This window comes from Pleurodeles waltl, chromosome 2_1 (assembly GCF_031143425.1).
Source record: "Pleurodeles waltl isolate 20211129_DDA chromosome 2_1, aPleWal1.hap1.20221129, whole genome shotgun sequence".
NCBI lineage: Eukaryota > Metazoa > Chordata > Amphibia > Caudata > Salamandridae > Pleurodeles > Pleurodeles waltl.
The window spans coordinates 567,514,824-567,539,549 of NC_090438.1; the positions used below are offsets into that span (position 1 = coordinate 567,514,824).

The 24,726-nt window shown below is 45.4% G+C and overlaps 1 protein-coding gene across 2 annotated transcripts in view; it reads right to left on the bottom strand.

The window, feature by feature from the left end:
• TRANK1 (tetratricopeptide repeat and ankyrin repeat containing 1) overlaps window positions 1-24,726 on the bottom strand; it is a 931,136-nt gene that overhangs the window by 734,429 nt on the left and 171,981 nt on the right. For both annotated transcript variants that reach the window (XM_069214995.1, XM_069214985.1), the window contains exon 4: window positions 22,803-22,953. In XM_069214995.1, coding sequence (XP_069071096.1) covers window positions 22,803-22,953 — 151 coding nt within the window. The remainder of the gene's footprint in view (window positions 1-22,802; window positions 22,954-24,726) is intronic.

Below are 24,726 nucleotides of genomic sequence, written 5' to 3' on the forward strand. Positions count from 1 at the left end.
TCTGATTGTAGGAAGGTCCTGCAACAGTTTGCTGAGCTCTTTTCCCTAACCGCTGGTCCGACACACCTGTGTACCCATGATGTGGACACAGGAGACAGCATGCCTGTCAAAAACAACATTTTCTGACAGTCTGACCAAGTTAAGGAAAGCATCAAAGTGGAAGTCCACAAGATGCTGGAATTGGGAGTCATTGAGCACTCTGACAGCCCCTGGGCTAGCCCAGTGGTCTTAGTCCCCAAACCTCACACCAAAGATGGAAAGAGAGAGATGAGGTTTTGTGTAGACTAAAGAGGACTTACTTCTGTCACCAAGACAGACGCCCATCCCATTCCCAGGGCTGATGAACTGATTGACAAATTAGGTGCTGACAAATTCTTAAGTACCTTTGACTTAACAGCAGGGTACTGGCAAATCAAAATGGCACCTGGAGCAAAAGAAAAGACAGCATTCTCCACACCTGATGGGCATTATCAGTTTACTGTTATGCCCTTTGGTTTAAAGAATGCCCCTGCCACCTTCCAAAGGTTGGTGAATCAAGTCCTTGCTGGCTTGGAATCCTTTAGTGCAGCTTATCTTGATGATATTGCTGTCTTCAGCTCCAACTGGCAGGATCACCTGGTCCACCTGAAGAAGGTTTTGAAGGCTCTGCAATCAGCAGGCCTCTCTATCAAGGCATCCAAGTGCCAGATAGGGCAGGGAACTGTGGTTTACTTGGGACACCTTGTAGGTGGAGGCCAAGTTCAGCCACTCCAGCCTAAGATCCAGACTATTCTGGACTGGGCAGCTCCAAAAACCCAGACTCAAGTCAGGGCATTCCTTGGCTTGACTGGGTACTACAGGAGGTTCTTGAAGGGATATGGATCCATAGTGACAGCCCTCACAGAACTTACCTCCAAGAAAATGCCCAAGAAGGTAAACTGGACTGTAGAATGGCAACAGGCCTTTGACACCCTGAAACAAGCAATGTGCATAGCCCCAGTTCTAAAAGGTCCAGATTACTCCAAGCAGTTCATTGTGCAGACAGATGCCTCTGAACATGGGATAGGGGCAGTTTTGTCCCACACAAATGATGATGGCCTTGACCAGCCTGTTGCTTTCATTAGCAGGAGGTTACTCCCCAGGGAGCAGCATTGGAGTACCATTGCGAGGGAGGCCTTTGCTCTGGTTTGGTCCCTGAAGAAGCTGACACCATACCTCTTTGGTACTCACTTTGTAGTTCAAACTGACCACAGACCTCTCAGATGGCTGATGCAAATGAAAGGTGAAAATCCAAAACTGTTGAGGTGGTCCATCTCCCTACAGGGAATGGACTTTATAGTGGAACACACACCTGGGACTGCCCATGCCAATGCAGATGGCCTTTCCAGGTTCTTCCACTTAGAAAATGAAGACTCTCTTGGGAAAGGTTAGTCTCATCCTCTTTCATTTGGGGGGGGGGGAGGGTTGTGTAAGGAAATGCCTCCTTGGCATGGTTACCCCCTGACATTTTGCCTTTGCTGATGCTATGTTTTGATTTGAAAGTGTGCTGAGGCCTGCTAACCAGGCCCCAGCACCAGTGTTCTTTCCCTAACCTGTACTTTTGTTTACACAATTGGCACACCCTGGCATCCAGGTAAGTCTCTTGTAACTGGTACCCCTGGTACCAAGGGCCCTGATGCCAGGGAAGGTCTCTAAGGGCTGCAGCATATCTTATGTCACCCTGGGGACTCCTCACTCAGCACAGACACACTGCTTGCCAGCTTGTGTGTGCTGGTGAGGACAAAACAAGTAAGTCGACATGGCACTCCCCTCAGGGTGCCATGCCAACCTCACACTGCCTATGCAGTATAGATAAGTCACCCCTCAAGCAGGCCTTACAGCCCTAAGGCAGGGTGCACTATACCTTAGGTGAGGGCACCAGTGCATGAGCACTGTGCCCCTACAGTGTCTAAGCCAAACCTTAGACATTGTAAGTGCAGGGTAGCCATAAGAGTATATGGTCTGGGAGTCTGTCCTACACGAACTCCACAGCACCATAATGGCTACACTGAAAACTGGGAAGTTTGGTATCAAACTTCTCAGCACAATAAATGCACACTGATGCCAGTGTACATTTTATTGTAACATACACCCCAGAGGGCACCTTAGAGGTGCCCCTGAAACCTTAAACAACTACCCGTGTAGGCTGACTGGTTTTAGCAGCCTGCCACACTCGAGACATGTTGCTGGCCACATGGGAGAGTGCCTTTGTCACTCTGTGGCTAGTAACAAAGCCTGCACTGGGTGGAGATGCTTATCACCTCCTCCTTGCAGGAGCTGGAACACCTGCGGTGAGCCTCAAAGGCTCACCCCCTTTGTTACAGCACCACAGGGCATTCCAGCTAGTGGAGTTGCCCGCCCCCTCCGGCCACAGCCCCACTTTTGGCGGCAAGGCCGGAGGAGATAATGAGAAAAACAAGGAGGAGTCACTGGCCAGTCAGGACAGCCCCTAAGGCAACCTGAGCTGAAGTGACTCCTCTGACTTTTAGGAATCCTCCATCTTGCAGATGGAGGATCCCCCCCAATTGGGATGGGAGGAGGCACAAAGAGGGTGTAGCCACCCTCAGGGCTAGTAGCCATTGGTTACTGCCCTCCCTGACCTAAACACACCCCTAAATTCTGTATTTAGGGGCTCCCCTGAACCTAGGAACTCAGATTCCTGCAACCTAAGAAGAAGAGGACTGCCAAGCTGAAAAACCCTGCAGAGAAGACGGAGACACCAACTGCTTTGGCCCCAGCTCTACCGGCCTGTCTCCCCACTTCTAAAAGAAACTGCTCCAGCGACGCTTTCCACAGGACCAGCGACCTCTGAATCCTCAGAGGACTGCCCTGCTCTAGAAGGACCAAGAAACTCCAGAGAACAGCGGCCCTGTTCACCCAAGACTGCAACTTTGATTCTAAAGAAGCAACTTCAAGACAACTGCGTTTCCCGCCAGAAGTGTGAGACTTGCTACTCTGCACCCGACGTCCCCGGCTCGACTGGTGGAGAACAAACACTTCAGGGAGGACTCCCCGGCGACTACGAGATCGTGAGTAGCCAGAGTTGCCCCCCCTGAGCCCCCACAGCGACGCCTGCAGAGGGAATCCCGAGGCTCCCCCTGACCGCGACTGCCTGACTCCCAGATCCCGACGCCTGGAAAAGACTCTGCACCCGCAGCTCCCAGGACCTGAAAGATTGGAACTCCAGTGTAGGAGTGACCCCCAGGAGGCCCTCTCCCTTGCCCAGGTGGTGGCTACCCAGAGGAGTGCCCCCCCCTTGCCTGCCTGCATCGCTGAAGAGACCCCTTGGTCTCCCATTGATTTCCACGACAAACCCGATGCGTGTTTGCACACTGCACCCGGCCGCCCCCGTGCTGCTGAGGGTGTACTTTCTGTGCTGACTTGTGTCCCCCCCGGTGCGCTACAAAACCCCCCTGGTCTGCCCTCCGAAGACACGGGTACTTACCTGCTGACAGACTGAAACCGGGGCACCCCCTTCTCCATTGAAGCCTATGCGTTTTGGGCACCACTTTGACCTCTGCACCTGACCGGCCCTGGGCCGCTGGTGTGGTAACTTTGGGGTTGCTCCGAACCCCCAACGGTGGGCTACCTTGGACCCAAACTTTAACTAACAATTACTTACCTCCCCTAGGAACTGTGAAAATTGCACTAAGTGTCTAGTTTTAAAATAGCTATATGTGTTTTATTTGAAAAGTATATATGCTATTGTGATTATTCAATAGTTTCTAAAGTACTTACCTGCAATACCTTTCATTCAAAGTATTACATGTAAAATTTGAACATGTGGTTCTTAAAATAAACTAAGAAAATATATTTTTCCTATACAAAAACCTATTGGCCTGGAATTGTCTCTGAGTGTGTGTTCCTCATTTTTTGCCTGTGTGTATGTACAACAAATGCTTAACATTACTCCTTTGATAAGCCTACTGCTCGACCACACTACCACAAAATAGAGCATTAGTATTATCTCTTTTTGCCACTATCTTAACTCTAAGGGGAACCCTTGGACTCTGTGCATACTATTCCTTACTTTGAAATAGTGCATACAGAGCCAACTTCCTACAATCTGTGGTTGGAATGCTTTAATGGCTAAAAACACTGCCAGCAATTCCAAGTGGTTTATGTGGTAAGTTTTCTGGATTGAGTCCCATTATTGTGATTAGGGTCTGTGGCACCTAGATCCTGAAATGGCCGCCCTTTTGATAAGTTGGTGTGATTCCACTATTGCAGAGATTTGCAAGTTTGGCGGTCCAACATTACTAAATCCTGTAGCTGACCCTGTGTCTGAGACCATTGTTGCGAGAGACACTGTTGCAGTCGTCTCATGTTTAGACGTGCATTTGGCACTATTGCTATGCATGATGGCATCATTCCTGATACCCTCATGACAAACCTTACTGTGTAAGTTTGATTAGCCCGCATTTGGGAAAGGAGAGTGTGAAACACTTGTATTCGTTGTGGATTTGGGTAGGCTAACGCTAACTGAGTGTTCAAAATTGCGCCTAGATAAGGTTGGATTTGTGCTGGCTGAAGGTGAGGTTTCTGGTAATTGATTGTGAACCCTAATTTGTGTAGGGTTTGTATTGTGTATGCTGGTGATAGTTTAGAATGGTGCTGGCTTTTATTAGCCAGTCGTCTAGATAAGGGAAGACATGTATGTGCTGTCTTCTGAGGTATGCTGGGACTACAGCTAGACATTTTGTGACTACTCTTGGTGCTGTTGTTACCCCAAAGAATAGTACTTTGAATTGATGGTGCTTGCCTGCTATTACAAACATTAGGTACTTGCGGTGAGCTGGGTGTATAGGAATGTGGAAGTAAGCATCATTTAGGTCTAATGCGGTCATGTAATCTTGTTTTTGTAACAAGGGAATGACATCCTGCAGAGTGACAACGTGAAAATGCTCTGAGAGGATATATTGATTTATAGGCCTGAGATCAAGAATAGGTCTGAGAGCACCATCCTCTTTTGGTATGAGGAAGTATAGAGAATATACTCCTGTCCCTTTCTAACTGATGGGAAACTATTTCTATTGCCTCTTTTAGAAGTAGAGATTGTACCTCTTGTTTCAGTAGAGCAATGTGTTCAAGAGAGAGCATGTGAAAACGGGGTGGAATGTTTGGTGGAGTAGAGGTGAGTTCTAGACAATAACCATTGAGGATAATTGACAATACCCATTGATCTGTTGTAATTTGTTGCCATTGAGAATGGAAATGTTGCAGTCTTCCTCCCACAGGAGATGTATGTTGCTGTGGTTTGGATGGGAAGTCATTGTTTTGAGGAGGCAGAAGCACCGTTTGAGGCAGGGAATTTACCTCTGGACCTGAAATGTTGTCCTCTGAAACAACCCCTGGAAGACCCCCTAGTGTAATACTGTTGTCCCCGTTTTGATTGGGATGTGGAAGCCTCTGTAGCTTGTGATTTAAATCCTCCTCTAAATTTAGGTTTACGAAAGGAGCCCCGAAACGGTGTAGTATAAAGGGCTCCCATGGCCTTTGCTGTTTAAGTCCTTTTTGAGTTTATCAATGGTTGTGTCCACCTCTGGTCCAAAAAGCTGATGGTTATTGAACGGCATATTAAGGACCGCCTGCTGTATCTCAGGTTTAAAACCTGAGGACCTTAGCCAAGCATGTCGCCTGATGGTAATGCTGGTGTTTATTCCTTTAGCTGCAGTATCAGCTGCGTCTAAAGCAGACCTAATCTGATTGTTTGCAATAGCTTGCCCTTCCTCCACTATTTGATGCACTCTTTTTTGATGTTCTTTGGGGAGATATTGCCCGAATTCTTGCATCTCATCCCAATGTGCCCTGTTGTACCTAGCTAAAAGGGCTTGGGAATTAGCAATACGCCATTGATTGGCTGCTTGTGTTGCTACCCTTTTACCTGCTGCATCAAATTTGCGGCTCTCTTTGTAAGGGGGAGGGGTATCCCCAGAGGACTGACGGTTCGCACTCTTCCTGGCTGCACTGACTACAATGGAGCCTGGTGGTAACTGCTGAGAAATATAAATTGGGTCTGTTGGTGCAGGCTTATATTTTTTTTTTATCAATTCTGGGTATTGAAACTCTAGCTTTAACAGGTTCTTTAAAAATATCATATGCATGTTTGAGCATACCAGGGAGCATTGGTAAACACCGGTACTGCTTGTGAGTTGAGGATAGGATGTTGAAAAGGAAATGCTCCCCTAATGGTTCAGATTGCATTTGCACCCCATGATATGCAGCTGCCCTAAAGATAACTTGAATGTGCGCTGTAGTATCCTCGGGTGGAGATGGCCTTGTGGGATACAAATCAGGATCGTTAGGTGGGATTGGATCTGAGTCATACATATCCCACGGATCTATGGTATAACTAGTATCACCTCTATCTTTGTCGTGTGAGGAAATATGAGTGTGTGGGTGAAGGTGGTGGAGTAAGAGGTTGAGGAGAAAATGTAAGTTGAGGCGACTGTGGTGGAGAAAGCTCAACAATTTTTGGCTTTTCCTTTTGTTTGTACATTTTCGCCAGTGTCGGGGCAGTATCCAGAGTTTCCTGGAATGCTAATTTCCTTTTGGTAAGCGGAGGCGGAGAAGCAATAATTTTCCAGTCTCTTTCTGGATTTGAACTCTCCTTTTTTTATTGTCCATAAACTCCAGAATGGGTTGAATGTCTGATTCATCCCCTTGTTGTTCTAAAACATGTTGTGTGCCTTAAAAGAATACTCTAAGTTTCCTGGCAGCATGCCTCATTCGAGTCGAAAGTTCACTTACTTCTTTACAGGAAGATGTTTTCAGCTCCGAAGTGGAGCAAGGTTGTTTCGGCTCCCATGTAGCAGGGCGCCGACTCTGCTTGACCTAGACACTGAAACAGGTGTGGTAGCCTGTTGGGTGACTGTCTTGGCCTTTTTCAGCGCTGAACCCAAGGGTCGGTCGACAATTGTTTGTTTTCGTTTGGGACCATGGCTAAGAAGCAGTGGTGCACCCAAGGCCTTGTGAGGTTTTTTACTTGCTGGGGTTGGGGGTGATATTGCCTGGCTGTCTTCTTCCGAATCTAGAATGGAGACCGCTGTTTGTGCCTGTTGTTCGCCAAGGATGTCAGTGGTGGGGGTCTGTGAATTTCGATGCCATCTCCAATCTTCTTGCTCTTTGATCGCGTAACATTTTTTGTAGATCGAAAAGACCGACACGCCTCACAGCTTTCTCTCCGATGGGCTAGAGAAAGGTAGAGATTACACACAAAGTGCTGATTTGTTTATGGAAACTTGCCGCGGCACCGATGACAAAATCGGAATGGAGTCCAATCCACGAGCCTATGACGCAGTAGGCCCAAACAGGCCCGAGAATGGCATTTAACCGATCCCGACGGTACGATCGGATCGAGCGCAGTGGGAAACTGCGTTCGAAACCATGCCGACGGTAAGAGAAAGGATGGAAAGTTCAGAGAAGTAGCGAACCGAAAATCCTGGTGCGAGAGGGAACACGTCCGAACCCGACAGCGGAAAGAAAACAATCTAACAAAGGAGTCGATGCCCATGCGCCCTATCACCGAGAGGAGGAGTCACTCGATCCCGTGACTCGAAAAAAGCTTCTTCAAAGAAAAAACAACTTGTAACACTCCGAGCCCAACACTAAATGGCGATATATGCACAGCATGTGTATCTGCAGCTACACATGCCATCGAACATGCAGCTTGTTTAATCTCTACATCACTGAACATCTTTACACTTGTGGCCTTCTTTCTCAATACATACCCTTATTGAAGACTGTTGGTTACTCATCCTTAGCCATCATGCAAGCTCAAGGTGCCATGTTTCACAACCAATATTTATGTCAGAACCTGGTCCTTTATCAATGGAGTGGGAGGACTGGATAAGTATGTTTGAGACATACACTGAGGCAATGGATGGTACAAACTTTGGTGCACCACGGCAAAAAGCACTATTATTCAATTATTTAGGTAAGAAGAGGCAACGCATTGAAGTACTTACCTAGTATCACTCTGCCTAATGGTGATCCTGTGGAAGATGTCTATGAGGAAGCTAAGACACGTCTGGAACTAAGATTTGTGAAAGAAGTTAATATAGTGTTGAATCAATACAAAATGTATACCCCTACACAAGGAGAGTCTGAATCAATAGATGAATTTGTGTCAAAATTAAGGGAACTCTCCTTAAAATGCAAATTTGGGGTAATGACAGAGTAACTACTTCAGGACCCCTTAAAAGTGCATTGCAAGTGCAAAAAAACACAGAAGCGTTTATGGGCAGCTACAAATCCATCTCTCAAAGATGCTATTGACATTGCCAAAGTAGTAGAGCAGTCTCAACTCTGCATGCATGAAGTAGAGAAGAAGGAACGTGTCAGTGGTGAGGTCCCCATGATTGCCAAGGAGGACTGTGATGTGGACACAGTGCTTAAGTCAGGTCGGGTTGCTACCAAAACAAAACAAATTTCCGGAGCATGCTATAGATGTGGAAGTAACTATCATAGTGCTGATTATCGTAAGTGTGTGGCCATAAATAAAGATTGTCTGAAGTGTGGCTGCAGAGGTAATTTTGCGACAGTATGTAAACAAGGGAATAAATTCAAGGTGGCTATGTTAGAGTGGGTAGTAAAATGACAGATCAACAAGACATATGTCTCTGTATTAATGACGTGGACACAGTGCAGGGAAAGAACGACCGATTTAAAGCAGAGTTCATAGTCAATGGGTGTACGGTGGCGCTCATGATCGATTCAGGTTCCATATACACTATTATTCCTAAAGCGATGTTTGTGAGCTACTGGAAAGGTATTAACCGGTTACCTAAAGAAATTAATCCTGTAGGGTATCAAGGCGAAAAAATAGATATTGTAGGTTACATGGAGACAACTGTGGAATTTGGTGGGAGATCAATTAAAGGCAAATTGTATGGCAGAGGATGGGCCCACTATTTTGGGGTGGATGCACCAGTACAATTTGAATACTGTGGTTAACCCTAGGGTGCCTAACCAAGTGATGGTAGTCAGCGACCTTTCACTGTCTGATATTTGAAAGGAAGCTCAGGAAGTCTTTAAGGAAAAATTGGGCTACTTAAAGGGCAACGTCCACAAAATTGTGTTAAAACCTGATGCAGTCCCTCTCCAACTTAAGCTGCGTAGGATTCCTCTAGTAGCTTGTGCACCAGTGAAGGAAATGCTAGAAGAGATGATATTTTCAGGTGTAATTAAACCAACTGAAAGGTCCTGACGGATATCTCTGGTGGTGATCATTGAAAAAGCAGATGGCATGTACAGGTTTTGTGTGGATTTGAGGTCCCTTAACAAGAATGTGGTGGTGGACACATACCTGTTGCCGAACATAAACAAATTGGTTTTGGCTATAGGTAGGGGAAGGTATTTCTCCAAATTGGATATGAAGAATGCCTAACAACAGATCAAGCTACATGATGAGTCTCTCCACAGAATAAGGGAGACAGGATTATCCTTAAGGCGGGATAAATGCATATTTCTAGAGGATCAGGTAGAATACCTAGGGAAGTGTTTCCCAAAGTGTGTGCTGCAGCACCCCGGTGTGCCGTTGGAACTCCCCAGGGGCGCTGCGCACCTCTTGGGAACGTTGGAAATGCTTTCACAGTAGTATGAAAGCAAAAGACTCGCAGTGGAAACAATTCAAACATGATGGGTTTTACCAATTTACTTTGTAACATTGCAAAAACCTAACATGTTCGATTTATTTGCACTGCGATTCTTTCTATTTCATACTACTGCACAGCTCCATTCTAAAGACATGTTACGTTTAGAATGGAGCTGTACAGTAGTTAGTAGGAAAAAGAAATCACAGTACAAATAAATCAAACTTCTTAGGTTTTAGCAATGTTATGTTGTTAATTGTAAAACCCATCAAGTTTGATTTGTTTCCACTCAGTGCTTAATTTGTAAATAAAAATGTGCTGGTGCTGAAAGCTCTCCTCTGAAACACGCAGATACTGCAATTAAATGTGCAAGCACAGAATACTGAGGCAGCGGTAATCCTGAAGCCAACCCGGACATCTTTAATTCATTTACATCCTCTTCCTGCTCCTTCAGCTCACTCTTGCAGGCTTTCTGCTTTCTCCCAAGCGTTTCCGTCCTTCTCTTCCTTCATCTTTCCCATATGTGCCTTTTGCTTGCAGCAAATGCCAGATGCAGTAAACTAAGTGCCGGCCCTCAAAAATAAGTGCTGGTGCCCTCCACCGGAAACCACAATCTCAAATTAAGCACTGCTTTCACTGCAAGTATTTCTCTTTCATACTACCGTACAGCTAACAAAGGTGCACGGTAGTATGAAAGAGAAAGACTAAGAGTGGAACCAAATCAAACATTATGGGTTATACAATTTACATCGTAACACTGCAAAAAACCTAAAAAGTTTGAATTATTTGCACTGTGGTTCTTTCTTTCGTACTACCGCACGACTCCATTCAAAGACGTTACGTTTAAAACTGAGCTGTACGGTAGAATTAAAAATAAAGAATCACAGTGCAAATAAATCAAACTTGTTAGGTTTTTGTAATGTGCATTTGCAGCCCTGAGTAACCCATGTGGGAATGCCGTGTAGGGAAGAAAAGGAAGCCACACCTGTCAGCGTCTGGAATGGTCTGGATCACCAGCGCTTGATGTCTTGCCTAATAAATAAAGAGCGTGTCTGCTTAGGCAGGGCCAGGCACAATCAGGACAGTGGTGGAGTGTTGTTGCTGTCCGTGTTCTTCAGCTACTCAGGAAAAGCAGGTAATCATGAAATCACATACATGCAAACATCTAAGAGGAAAGTGGGAGTAAAAAAAAAAATTAAGATAAAAATAAAATTGGGAGAACGTATTTCCCCCATTGAGGCCATAATCGGGTCTATTGTCATGTGTGGGACTGGCAAATGTGGATGGTGCTGTAGGATCCATATCAAAATTGCTAATATGTTGGGTTTTTTTTGGGTTTTTTTTAACCTGCCAAGAGCAAGGAGAAAGCGCTATGGCAGGCAGAAAGAGCGTGACAAAAATGTTGTGCACTGGCCTGCAGCAGCAGATTACTGGCAGTGCGTACTCCAAGTCACTCAAGACAAGTCCCTGTCGCACGTGCCCTTTATCAACTTCATCCCAATTATTTGCAGGTAGAAAAATGGAAGTGCTCCCTAGGCCTGACTTGCACCCCCCCACCCGTTAAAAAAAAAAAAAGAAAGTTGAGCGAGGGGCCCTTGCAGGAGCGTGGGGTGCAGAGTACTTCAGACTGTGGGGTTCAAAATGTGTTCTACATACAGACCACAAGCCCCTAGTTAAGATCTTGTTACCGTGTGGAGCAGGTAAAGATTCTGCGAGGTTAGTCAGGATAGCCACTTGCCTAGAAGAGTATAATTACACAGTGAAACACATCCAGGAATGGCGGAATTCTCAAGCTGACTGCTTGTTGAGACTGTCATTGAATGGCGGGAGGTGGATGACCCAGCGGTTTTGACAAAGGGGAATGAAGGTGCTGTGGCTTCAGTGAGGGATGAGTTGTAACTTAGTAGTGTGCATGCCATTTACATGCAGAAATGGGTTAAGGAGATGGAGTCTGATGTTACGCTTAGAGAAGTTAAGCGCTGAATTCTATTGGGAGGAAGTAGAGAGAGTTTGGTAGAGCTTCCTATGAGACCTTACCTCAAATTCCTCGATGAATTGGTATGTGAAGATATGATGACCATGAGATTGGAACAATTTGTTCTTCCTCAGTGTGTACGCCAGAGACTTGTAGAGATGGCACATGAGGGACACCTGGGCCAATCCAAGACAGAAAAAAGGTTGAGAGCTGAGTGGTGATGGCCCAGCATGGATGAGGAAGAACATTAGTAGATAGTCAAATATGGTATATGTAAAGAGGGAGAGAAACACCTGAAAGTTGGAATGTAGGCAGATTTAGGGCATGTAAAGATCCACGGAAAGCATGGCACACAGTATGTATGGTCTTCTTAAGACCTATGAATGAGATGAGATGAGAGCTGAGCTATGCCATGGTGATGGTGGATTTACACACTGGATGGATAGTAGCTGAGTTCATGAAATAAATCACCACCTGATGTATGGTTGCATTGTTAGAAGAAGTAATGTGTGAAGAGGGTGTTTCGTTAGTGATTATCACAGATAGTGGTACACAGTTAACTTCACATGAGATGAAGAGGTTTCTGGCATCCTATGGAATAAAACAATCGCATCTCATTATATAATCCACAAAGTAATGGGATTGTGAAAAAGAGTTAATAGGATGGTCAAAGGTACCTTTCAGATGGTGATTACCAATGGACCTGATGTTGGCATAATGGTGAGGGAGATAGTCTGTGCTCATCGCACGAGTGCTCCTGGGGCAAATGGTAAAATCCCATTTGGAGGGATGCGTGGGAGAAGGCCCAGAACAAAGTCAGTTCCCGCATGGATGAAGGATGTGGTAAGACAAGCTCAGGGGGGCAGTTAAGGATCACTTTGTGGAGGACAGGATCAACAAGCGTGTACAGGAAGGTGATTGGGTTAGAGTACGGTGTGGATGGAAAGGGAATGGTCTGTCTAAGTTCAGAGGTCCATTCAGGGTGGTGCGTGTGTTTCGATTTTCTGTTGAGATGGACTATGGAGAGAAATGGAACAATAGGCGGGTGGCCTTGTACCAAAGAGGGGGACAACAAGGAATAGGAGACAGGGAGGAAGGAAATAGTGCATTCATGTTGATGATAGATTGAGAATTGGTTCAGTCATCCTGGAATAGAGGTGACACAGGAGTGACTGTACGAGATAGGGGTGATGCTGGAGGACAAACCATAAGTGGATCTGATACACCAAACTTGGGAATAAATGAAACACGACTCAGAAAGGAAATCAGTCTTCCTGGGTATTTAAGATATGATTATATTCATTAACTGTGTATATCTTAGTGTTAGCTTTATGATGCAGAATAATGTTTTTTATAATGTTTATTTTGTTCCTATTACCAGCTTTATAGTGAAACATAATATAGTTATATTTAATACTTCCTACCCAGTGTTTGTAAGGGAGGAGGATGTGTTATGAATTAAGATGTTATGTAACTGGAACTTGGAGTGTGGTTTACTTCCAAGTTCCAGACTTGTGTCATGACTGGGCGCTCCAGGGATGTCAGAGTCTAACTGGCGGAGAACGGCTGCTGGGAGTCGAAGAAGAAGACAATTAATAAATATTCAAGTTACTCACCTCCTGCAGTGCTGTGTTGTATGAGGAAGCGGTGCTACAAGAGGCCATACCATCACCCTTCAGCCACACCTCCAAACTTTCAAACCAGAACTTTCAGTCACTATTAGTCTATGGAGATCTGTGGTGTGCAAAATGTAGCAGTGCTTCTCTATGACACTAGTTACAGTTCTCTCTCAGAGCTGGGTAAACCCCTCCTGGCAGAATCCTCCATCTTGTTTTGGAGGATTTTAGCCAATAAGGTTTGGAATGTGCCCCCCTCCCCAAAGGGAGTGGGCAAAGGAAGGGTATAGCCACCCTCAGGAACAGTAGCCATTAGCCGCTGCCCTCTGTCTCTGTAACACCCCTAAATCTAGTATTTAGAAGCACCCCTGAATCTTGCTCTTCAGATTCCTGGCGACCTAACAAGAAGAAGCTACAAGAAGAGGACTCGTCCTGAAGGAACAGCAACCTCTACAAAACCCTAGAGGACTCTATGCCTACCCAAGGACCAAATATCTCCTGAAGACAGTGGCCATTTCCACAAAGAAACCTCCAAAAGGACTCCACAAAGGACCCAGATCCGAAAGTCCTGTCCGCTCTGCACCAGACTCCCATGGCCTTTGTCTAGGTGGCCCACTGGTCCAGAGAAGGTCCCCAGGTGATTCCAACCTTGAGTTCACCCTGGGTTGACCCCTCCTGACCAACACAACGACACCTACAGCCTAAACACAGAGGACACCCCTGACCACAACCAGCTCCGGTGAAGATTTCCTGACACCTAAAGGTACCCCTGCATCTGCAGCCCCCTGGCCTTGGGGAACACAACTGACAGTCCAGCAACGTCCAGTGGTCTCTCTTCTTACCTGTCGAGCAGTTAGTTCTCTTCAGTCTACTCCCTGGGTGACGCCTGCAGCATCTCTGTAACCCCCGGGGTTCCGTCACTGAAAAGCATTTGGCACCCGACCGTGTTTGCATCCTGCACCAGGCCACCCTCATGCTGCTGAGGGTGTGTGTTTGGTGCTGACCTGTGCGCCCCCCTACCCCTGGTGCTGATCAGAGCACCCCCCTAGTCTGTGCCCTAAAGTCATAGGTACTTATCTCAAGCAGTTTCTCTCTGAGAGCCCCCTGTCTCCATGGATTCTATTGGGCACCTGATACCAACTTTGACCTCTGCATCTGGCCGGCCCCATGTTGCTGGTGGTGCACTCTTGGTGTCCACCTAAACTTTGCCCTGTGGACACCCCTGAAGACGGGGATCATAAGTCAAGTACTTACCTGTGAATTGTATTGCTACTTTTCCTCCCCTAGGACTGCATTGCTTTCTATGAGAAATTGCACTGTGTCCAATTTTGAAACCGAAAAGTATCAATTACCTGAAAACTGTTTTATCTGTGAATTCTAAACAAAGTGCATTTGATACTTAAAAGTGATATATTCATGAAACAAAGAGTCTTCTTGTTCTATAAATAAAGTAGCAAAATATATTTTTTGATACATAAAACAAATGGCCTGGAGATAGTCCTTGAATGTGTGCCTCATTTCTTGACTGTGTGTGTGTACAACAAATGCTTGGCACTACCCTCTGATAAGCCTAACTGCTCGACCCCACTACCATAAGAGAGAGCATTAGTATTATCTACTTTAGCCTCTGTAAAGCCTCTGGGGATCCACTGGACTGTGCACACTATACATTACTTTGATATACTATTTACAGAGCCAGATTCCTACAGTGGTGTAAACACACCTTGCAGCCATATTTGCGGCATCATGTGCACATCAAATGTTAGCACTGCCGCAGGTTTTCCGGGTGTCACTTATAATGGGCCTCTTGTAGGTATTTTACCAGTTCATTCTGGTCCAACTAACAGTACCAGCTGTAACTGGAGAGAAGGCCCGACAAACTGACACTACCCCAGTGCATTACTGTACCAAATGCTAAGTGCTTTCACAAAGCATCAATCCTTTTAGACTCCTTGTCAACAGGAGGGGCATAACAAGGGCCTGTGCAGAAACCCTTTTACAGGCAGCGTGAACCACCAACTGATAAAGCACAATCTGTCCACGTATATAAGATGTGACATCTAGGCCAGACTTACACTTGTTTTATACACATGAAGTAGCCGTCATGACTTTTACTGGCTCTTTGAAATGATCAGAAGCTAAATGAGCCTGATCTTCAACACTGGGAGGTAGAGAACCATACACCCAGTTTTACACAGGGGTCCTCTTGGTTAGGGTCTTTCAGGTGTCAACTAAGGCTTGCATGGCTTTGACTTTGTTTTTGATACCAGTAGCTCGAGGAACTCTGCCTCCTCCTTGATGTTAGAGAACTCAAAAAGATGGCCTGTGGACTTTATCCTTGAAGTGCTGAAATGCTTGACAGCCTGGCTTCTTCTTCAGTGCGTTGTGTGTCTTCAGCTCCAACAATGCCCAATAAGGTTTGTGTTTGCATCCTGTAATAGGCTCACCTTCTTTCCTCTTGTAGCCAAATGTTGTCCTGCAGAGGAAGATGAGGCAGGCTTCATGAGAGTTCTCCGCTTGCTCCCAAGGAGAGGCAGAGGTTACAAACCTTGTGATAGCTTTTCCATGAAAATGTTGTGATACAACTAGGATAGAAGAAGGACTGAGTCAACTCCATGTCGGTGCCCTAGGTTCGTTCTCGAAGTCCCCTTGGTGAGGACTCAGGCGACTCAAAGCCATGATAGACTGAAATACACTGACCGGTTCCCATCGAATCACAGTCGGAAGTCAATGGTGCAATGTGTTGTTTTCATCACAAGGTTCAAAGAGGAAGGCTGCTGAATTGGAGGAGGAACGGAGAAAGAAGAACCAGTGCGTATTAACAAGTCAACCTCTGAGCAGAGTTCCTGAACATCCAAGCCTGAAGGTGAAAAAAAACAATCTGAGGTGGAGCCAAGGGTGGGTCACAACACGGCTCGCGTGTGACTCAGACTTCTTCAAAGAAAAACAAGTTGCAAAAATGTGGGCTCAACACTATATGGCAGGAGAATTGCAGAGCATGTGCATTTAGAGCAACACATGTTACAAACATATTGTTACGAAGACCAGTAAAATTTTCTTCAGATTGTAAGGCACAAAGGCCAACAAAAATGAGAATAGTCCAAAAGTAAGCAGGAGTCCCTTAGGAAAAAGGATCTTGATTTTTATGCACAGCACCAATCAAGAACACAGAGCAGACTTGGTGTTGTCGTGGTGCAAGGAGGTACAGCTGCAGAATTTAAGCAGGGCCCTCAGAAAAGCAAGGACTGCCCATCTGGGGCACCGAAGGACAGGAGCAGGTGGATGATGTGGTTCTGGTGGAACAATCACTAGCACAAAATGAAACGTCCAAGCAGCCATTACACCACACTTAGCAACAGTGGCAGGAGGGCTTTGTTCCTATGCTCTGCCATTACACCCTGGTATTTCACTCCAGCAAGTTTTCTTTCTCCAGCTGGTTTTACTTCGGTAATGTTCTTTCTGCTAGCTGCAGATTCCTCAACTTTTGGATATTCCCCAGGTATCAGACTGTATCCAGAAACATTTCGGCAGTACTCTGCATGCTGGAAGGTGGCGCCTTGTGACTCCACTTAGGCGCTATTGTGCTCTAGAAATGATAGGTGGTACGGTGCAACTCCTGCATGCTGACATCAGTTGATTTTGGGGCTGTCCCGGCCCCTAGATGCAGAAACCCAAAAGCACACTGGTAGACAGTGTGCAGATTCCTAGACCTGGGACTTATTAAGGGGCAGAGTATAACCATAGATCAGTAAGGATGGCAGAGCCAGCAAGGAATAAGCACCTACATAGAGTCTCTGCCAAAAAAGAGCATCACTGAAGGTAAGTAACTTATTCTTCTGATAGAGAATGTAAGGCCACAGATTGCTCGCCTTCTGAATAGATACCAAAGCAGTACCTATTTGGAGGTGGGTCTGTGGATGACTCAAACCAGAAGGTCCTGCAGGACTGAGCGGGCTACACACCCCTCTCAGTGAACTCAACTGTCCAGGCAATAATTGCTCTCGAATGCATGGAGGAACACACAAATAGTCATATGGCAAATGTGTAGGACAGGCACTGTGGCGACAGCTTTGGCCCTGGTAGAGGGAGCACGCAGTCCTTTAGGAGGCTGCTTCTTTGCCAGTGCGTAGCAGATCGTAATGCAGAGCACGACCAGCAGCAGATGGTTCTCTTCTGCATTGCCTTGCCTTTTTTTTGCTCCAGTAAACCCAACTAAGAGCTCATCGTCCACCCGGTGTTCTTTGGGACTTTTATGTAGAAGCTCAGCATTCTTTTGGGGTCCAAGCAATGAAGTTTCTCCTTCTCCTTACAGGGGTGATGCAGATCACAGAAAGTCAGCAAGGTGATGGTTTGACCGACGTGGAATGGCATCAGAACTTTCAGTATTTAAGGATGCCTTTATTTTGCAAAAATCGTTGGTCTGGGAAGAAGAAACTGAATGGCACATTGACACAAAACACCTGAAGCTCACTCACAACCGTGCAAAGCTAATGGTAATAAGGAACACAATCTTGATAGTAAGGAACCATGAAGGACAGTTGTAAAGCAGTTGGATCACAGTGTACATCAGAGAAGGCAGAACCAGATTAAGATCCTAATGGGACATAACAAAAGGAGGGGAGACAAGTGTTGCAGCCCTTTCAGAGAACTGCATCACAACCAACGACATAAACAAAAAGGGTTGATCTGGCAAGCACAAAAAGGTCGAAGGAGCCGGAAGACAACCCTAAACTGTGCCCAAAGCCCTTTCAGAGAACTCCATCACAACCAATGACATAAACAAAAAGGGTTGATCTGGCAAGCACAAAAAGGTTGAAAGAGCCGGAAGACAACCCTAAACTGTGCCCAAAGCCATGCCCGGCAAGAGAGAGGACATCAGATAACTTGGCCTGGAGGTGGTCAATCTGGAGTGTGCTGTACCAAGCCACAAATCTGTCTGATCGACAGTGTACACAGTTTTTGTTGAGGCATGCCTGGCTGCCAAGCTGACATCAACCCCCTCCAGAGGAAGGTCAAAGGTGTCGCCACATGAACTGTGGCGATTGTGAAGGTCTGGGTGCAGAACCCTGCCTTGCTGCTGCACTAGCAGACCCTCTCAGTGGGGGAGCCTGATCAGAGGACACATGCTCAAGCCCAGGACTTCTGAATACCATACAGTCCGTGCTTAACCTGCAGCCACAAGAATGACTGATTTTCTTGAGAATTCGTGGCAGGAGTGGTATCGACAGAAAGACATACAGGAGTCACGAGTTCCACTCTATGCAGAACACAACTCAGTTTAAGAGACTCCTTGGAAACTCCAGTGCTCAGAACTGCTGACATTGCAAGTTCTTGGCAATGGCAAATAGATTGAGCCATGGTTCTCCCCATTTGCGGAAGAGACCCTGTACGACTTCTGGGTGTAACTGCCATTAGTGATCTGCTAGGCCTCAACAGCTGAGCTTGTCCACTCTGGCATTCAATGATCCTGCCAGGTGATTCACCATCCAGAAAATTCCTTGATGGTCCAGACATTTCCAGAGACGCAAGACCTCCAGGCACAGGACCAGCGACTCCACCCCACCCTGTTTGTTGCGGTACCATGAGTGTTGTCCGTGAGCACCTGGCCTAGCCTCTGCTTTATGTATGGCAGGAACGCTTTCAATGCCATGCGGATGGCCCTCAGCTTCAGAAGGTAATGTGGAGCAAGATCTGCTGGAGAGCAGAGGACTCTGATCTCCATGCCTCCCAAATGGTGCAACAACCAAGAAGCGATGGATCAGTCACCACTATTAACTTTGGGTGGGAAAGGAAGAGGGGTCTTATTACTGGTCTTCATCAGAACAAGCTTACAGGTACTAACGTATAAAGAACAATGATATTGACCGTAAGTCAATTGAAAAAGGTAATGGCTGTAATATTATGAATATGTAAATGCAGTCTGACAGACTCATTAATATGGTCATAATATTAACAGGTGTCAACCTCTCTGACCTCTTAAATTAATAAAAAACACAAGTTGATTCTATGAAAGTAAAGGGAGTTCACCTTTTAGTTCCTAGGCCTAAGCAGAGTGAAGAACGACTCATATCGGTCACCACATTTTGTACAGCAAGTAATGAGTAACATTTAGCACAAGCCTTGCCATTTAGTGCTGGACACCATAATCAGAACGACAGACAAATGAAGTATTTCAAGAGGGAACAGAACATATGCGATATGATTGTAAGGGCCGCAGTTCCCAGTATCACCCCACTAACTATACAGTCACAATAGGGTTTACCATGCCTTACGAAACACTACACACGTGGAACCTGCCTGGCATGTAATTACTGTAGGGAGAACATTTTGTTTAACACAATGACGTACATTATACTGTGAAACATGACCAGTAGAAGGGAGTCTTTCTAACGGGCTGCATTTGCTGATTCATAATATTATAGCCACTGTATCGTTCAGTGGACTTATGGGCAGCACCATTGTTCTTTATAGGTTGCTTGTCCTGATGAAGAACTGTGATAAATCACTTTGAGGGTTGAATCTATGACAGTTATTTTGTTTGGCGACAATCAAATAACAGACATAATACCGCTGTAGGTCATTAGAGGTCTTGGAGTGTAAATCTGTATTAATGATCGCTGCATTTTGTAGATGTGCACCTTCTGTTTCTTTCACCTGCACCACGTCAATATCAGGAGCACCATTGTTCCATTTATCATTTTATAATTCTGTTCTGTACTAATTATATTTCCTTGTATGATAATTTGTCTTTTGTTTTATTCCATTCACGGGGGCTTGCTCTGGCTTGTGACCTTAATTAGTGTTGATCCCAAATGAATTCGAAGGAACCAATTTTTCTTTCATATTACCTTTAATTTACACCCAGCTACTCAGGCCTTCGTCCAAACCCAAATACTAATGGATAAGCCGTAATTTCACAACTTCCTGCAATGAGCTCTTCAGCCCCAAAGATCTATCTTCATCACTTCACTTTTCTTGGTTTACTGCTGAAGTGTTATCTGTATAAACCATCCTTTAAAGTGTGAGACATCCCTTATACAGCCCCTTACAACCACTCCTACAACTAACTTGTCAACGATTCTACCTGTTGTCTACCACCATATAACATCTACAATCCCCTGGCACCTGTTTCCTTCTTTCTTGTACTTGCCTCTCAAACCTGTCCTCTCCTACATCATTGTTAGAATTCAACCTTTTTTACCCTTTTGTTTGTACAACATTTTGCATGCATTAAAATAATCCCAGAATGTGTTTACTATATAGTCTCACCTTCTAGATGTATCTTTTGTTTTTTTGAACTCCAGTATACATCTTAAAATTCTTTTAATTCAGTCATTTCACTTGCTACCTCTTGCCTCAGATTTTTGTAGTATTAGTCTATCCTGTAGTTACTCAAACTAATCACTGATGTGACTTCTTTTTTATTGCAACCCACTTCCTAGGTTCAGCATTTAACCCATTTGACTATTTTCATTACAAGCTAGAAAACTGCTAAATTGTGTGCTCAGATGTTTACGAAGTAATAATCTTCTCCCTTCTATACCCTTCAAATTATTAATGCCCTTGCCACATGCACCCTGACCACTTAATGGTCTTAACTACTCATGGTAATGGACGGCTTGGCCATGATGGTGGTGGAGCAGATGTCTCTGCCTGAGCTTCGACCCTGGCCTGGCTGAATTCCAACATCATCCTGGATGCGTGAGTCCACCTACAGCCACTGCAGTGCCGCACCATCCTCCCCGTGCTGCCCGATGCCGTGAGGTGCAAGTGATCTGCCAGGGACACGGGGAGGTTCCAATCGGGCCAACACCGCAGAGCGGCTCCTAATGTAGGAACACCCTAGGTGAAGCCTTCCAGGGGTGTGGACTGATGTAGGTATCTTCAAGGGCACAGGCCACCTACCAGTGACGACTTTGGCAGTGCAGTGCCGCGCCGCATGACGACGCTGCAGCCTACCATTGTGATGCCAGCCTAACCTCTTTGGAGCCTTCTGGATCCCGTCTGGGCTGGAAACAGTGAGCGGGAGGAGAGGCTGCATCCCCTGAAAGCCCTCTGTCTGACAGTGAGGTGTAGTGTCATTGTATCAGGGGCCCCTGTGTTTAGCCTGGGCAGCATCCAGGCCCTTGACTGATGAGCCCTGCTTGCAGAGAGGCCCAAGCAAAGAAGGCCGTGCAGTTGACATTTTGAGCTGTGACCCCGTGGTGGTTGCCCGAAGTGCAGGAGTATTATCTACATGCCTGTGGGGCACAAAAGGAGGTGACCGGCTGGGGGACTGGATGCAGCCTGGTGAGCTGGTGTGATCTTTGGTGTCTTGGACCTGGGTGGCTGATGGTGAGGGGGGCAAGAAACTAGCTGATATGCTGTACCCGAGTCAACATGCCGGTAACCCTTCCCCGCCACAACAGGTGAAGAGGGCAGAACAGGGGATTCTGTTGACTACCGCCCTGGAGACCATCACCGTACCACGGTCAGCCGTGCCTCACACTGAACTGAGACAATAGTGAAACCACGGCCAACCAAGAGTCCCTCCCCTATCGATGGAGCAACCTCGTCCCAGGACGTGGAGCAGGACAGGGGGGATGGTGCACTGTGCAACCTCAAAGCCACCCTTGACAAACATTCTGGCCAGTTTGACGGATCTTGCAGGCTATCCTGGACATTAAAACCACCAAAAAGTCCAGGGTCAAGGGGGATAAATATCTTCATAGGTTCACTGCCTTGGCTTTTATCCTATACAAGTGACAAACAGCTTGGAAATCCCTGGTTGGAGCAAATGTGCACTGCTGGCTCCGAATTTTGTTAAAGTGAGCCACCTTGCTACACACCTCTTCATGACTTTCTTCCCCCAATCAGACAATGGGGCTTTAGGTACTGAGGCGCTGCGACCTGAACCATGCTCGGGGGAGGGGCATCTCAATATGGTGTGTTGACATGGATCAATCGTGAATGTGGTTAGTAACCAGCTGGAGGGTGATGGTGTATCCTAGAATTGGCCACCCCTTATGCAGCGCTTGTCAGTTACGGATGATACGGTATGCATGATGACGTGCATTCTCATTGTAATGTTGCATATTCAATTTTGGGAACGAGCTGGTTGTGCTAATGCGTCTTCATTATGCTCGTTCTTGTGGTTTATGTTGTATGTTGTAAATCCAATAAAGAAATTGAACAAGAACCTACTCAGGGGGTTGTAAGTTACTATATCAGCATTCATTTTGCTTCTATTCCCTCCTTTCCCTTAACAAAGCAAGACACACACAAAAACATAAGGGGTGATTCGCACCCAGAATCCATCAATAATTGACACTTGGGGTAAAGATTAGAAAGCAAGAAATAAACAATGAGTGTTTCTAATTGATCACTCTCTTCAATGCACTCTACAGTTACCACATTTTTCCAGTAAAGAATCTCAACTGTTAGTGAACACAGCTTATGGGAACAGGGGCGCAATTATTTTAATATTCTACTTTTCAGCTAAATACTTTTCTTATTCTGGCTGACAGAAATGCTTGGACACTAGAAAAAAATTATATTTTAAAAATGTCTCTTTATAACTTAACACAACATATTTCACATAATTAAAAAGAGTATGTTTACCATTGACGCTTCCAAGTATTCCAACCAGAAAATCCACTATTTGTGATGTATCTGTGGTGTTCCAAAGCAGAAGCAGGCCTCTATAAAATATCATGAGTGCAGAACAGGTGTCGCCCAGCTGTAGTAAAGAATATGCAACTCTGTAGTAACCCTGAAAAAAAACAGACAGGAAAAAAAATCTCAATATAAACAAAGTAAAATATGTGGCCAAAAGATACATGAAAAAGTACAGTGCATAACCTATTGCAAAGCATGCCGACCAAAGAAGGTTAAAATGAATTAACCAATATATTACAGGACTGAAGATAAACCTCTGAATGGTGTTAAATCGTGGGTCTCCAATCTTTTCTGAAGTGAGAGCTTCTTCTAAACAGTGAAAATCATTGTGAGCTACTGAAGGCCAAGCAACTTGAGCATTGTTACAAGACACCCCAACACCTAACTTCACTGGCCTTAACCTAATGCCCATAGAGCTAGATACCATGGTCTGAACAAAATATTTTGACTAGGGACACTATGAAAAGGCTGCCATGTGTATCAGTGAGAACATGGTCTTCCGGTATGTATGAACATGTGTGCATCTGAATGGCATATATGTGTATGGGTGACTCACAGCCTGTGTCGTATATACTTGTGGCACAGAACATAACTTTCAGCATGTGTGGCACCATTATATGACTAATAGACATACAACTGTTTGTTCTTTTAATGGGAGAAATTTAAAGGGCACACAAAAGTTCAACAATAATGTTCATAATATTGAATATTTTTCTGCACTTTAAATGTGTCCCATTCTCATCCACCGCAAAGGCGCCATAGGAAAGTATTCCTCACAGCGGGACTCCAGTCGCCGGACATAAAGGTAAGCAACCCAGACTGACTGTGTATGTGGGGGTGGGGGGAAGGGGGTATGTGATATGGTGGTGTCAGTATGTGTGCCACTTGCATATGGCGTGGATGTTGTTGCATAAGTTGTGTTGTGTTGCTGAAAACAGAATTCAAGTGCATGCTGTGTGGCGGTCACTGTCATGATGTGTAGTGGTGCTTGTGTGTGCATGTGTTTGTGTGGATGAATGTGTATTTCTGGTTGGGTCGTGTGTGGGTGCAATGTCACTAGTGTGTGTATGTTGTGTGATGGATGCACATGTGTATGTGTACGTTTTGTGGTGGAATTTCAATGGATATTGGTGTGTATGTGGTGTGTTGTGTCATGTGTGTGATGCAGGGGGGCACACATGGCAACGGTAGAGTGTGTGTATGACTTAGCTGTATTCTGCGACCACTGCCATTTTCCGATGGCCATTGGGTCCAGCGATGTCCTCCCTCTGTCAGCAAACCACTGACAGTACACCGCCTATCCAACTGTAACATTTTAATATGGCTGGCGGGAACCCCCATGCCTGACGGTTAAGAAGGGTGCACCGTTGTGGCAGTTTTCAGCTCAGCCAAAATATATCTAAATACATCGGACAGAACACTGTTGACTTGACTGTCTTCTTGGGTCCACCACCAACACAGCTTGGCGGTAATACCGTCAAGATCTAAATCAGGCCCTTAATGTCTCATAGAAATATTTTTCTTCACTTTAAATTTGTTATTTTAAAAAATGAAGTTCTTTTTCAGTAATAACTATGGCAGCATATACTGGCCACCAGGAGCGAGAACTGACACGTTGAAAATGTAGAAAATTAAAATGAGAAGCTAACTTGATCATTAAGGTAATTCTTCATTTGAATTTTCTATCATTTAAAACATTCAGAAGCATTTTTCATGGCCCAATATTGAGTTAAGACGGCCTTTTATTTAAGAGTTGAATTCCTCAGTGCTTCAGGTCTTCATGTTTGCGCCCCAGGCTATGTCATAAATCTGACTGAGCACTCATCATTATCAGGACCTGCTACCTGCAGCCTAATGATAATAATGT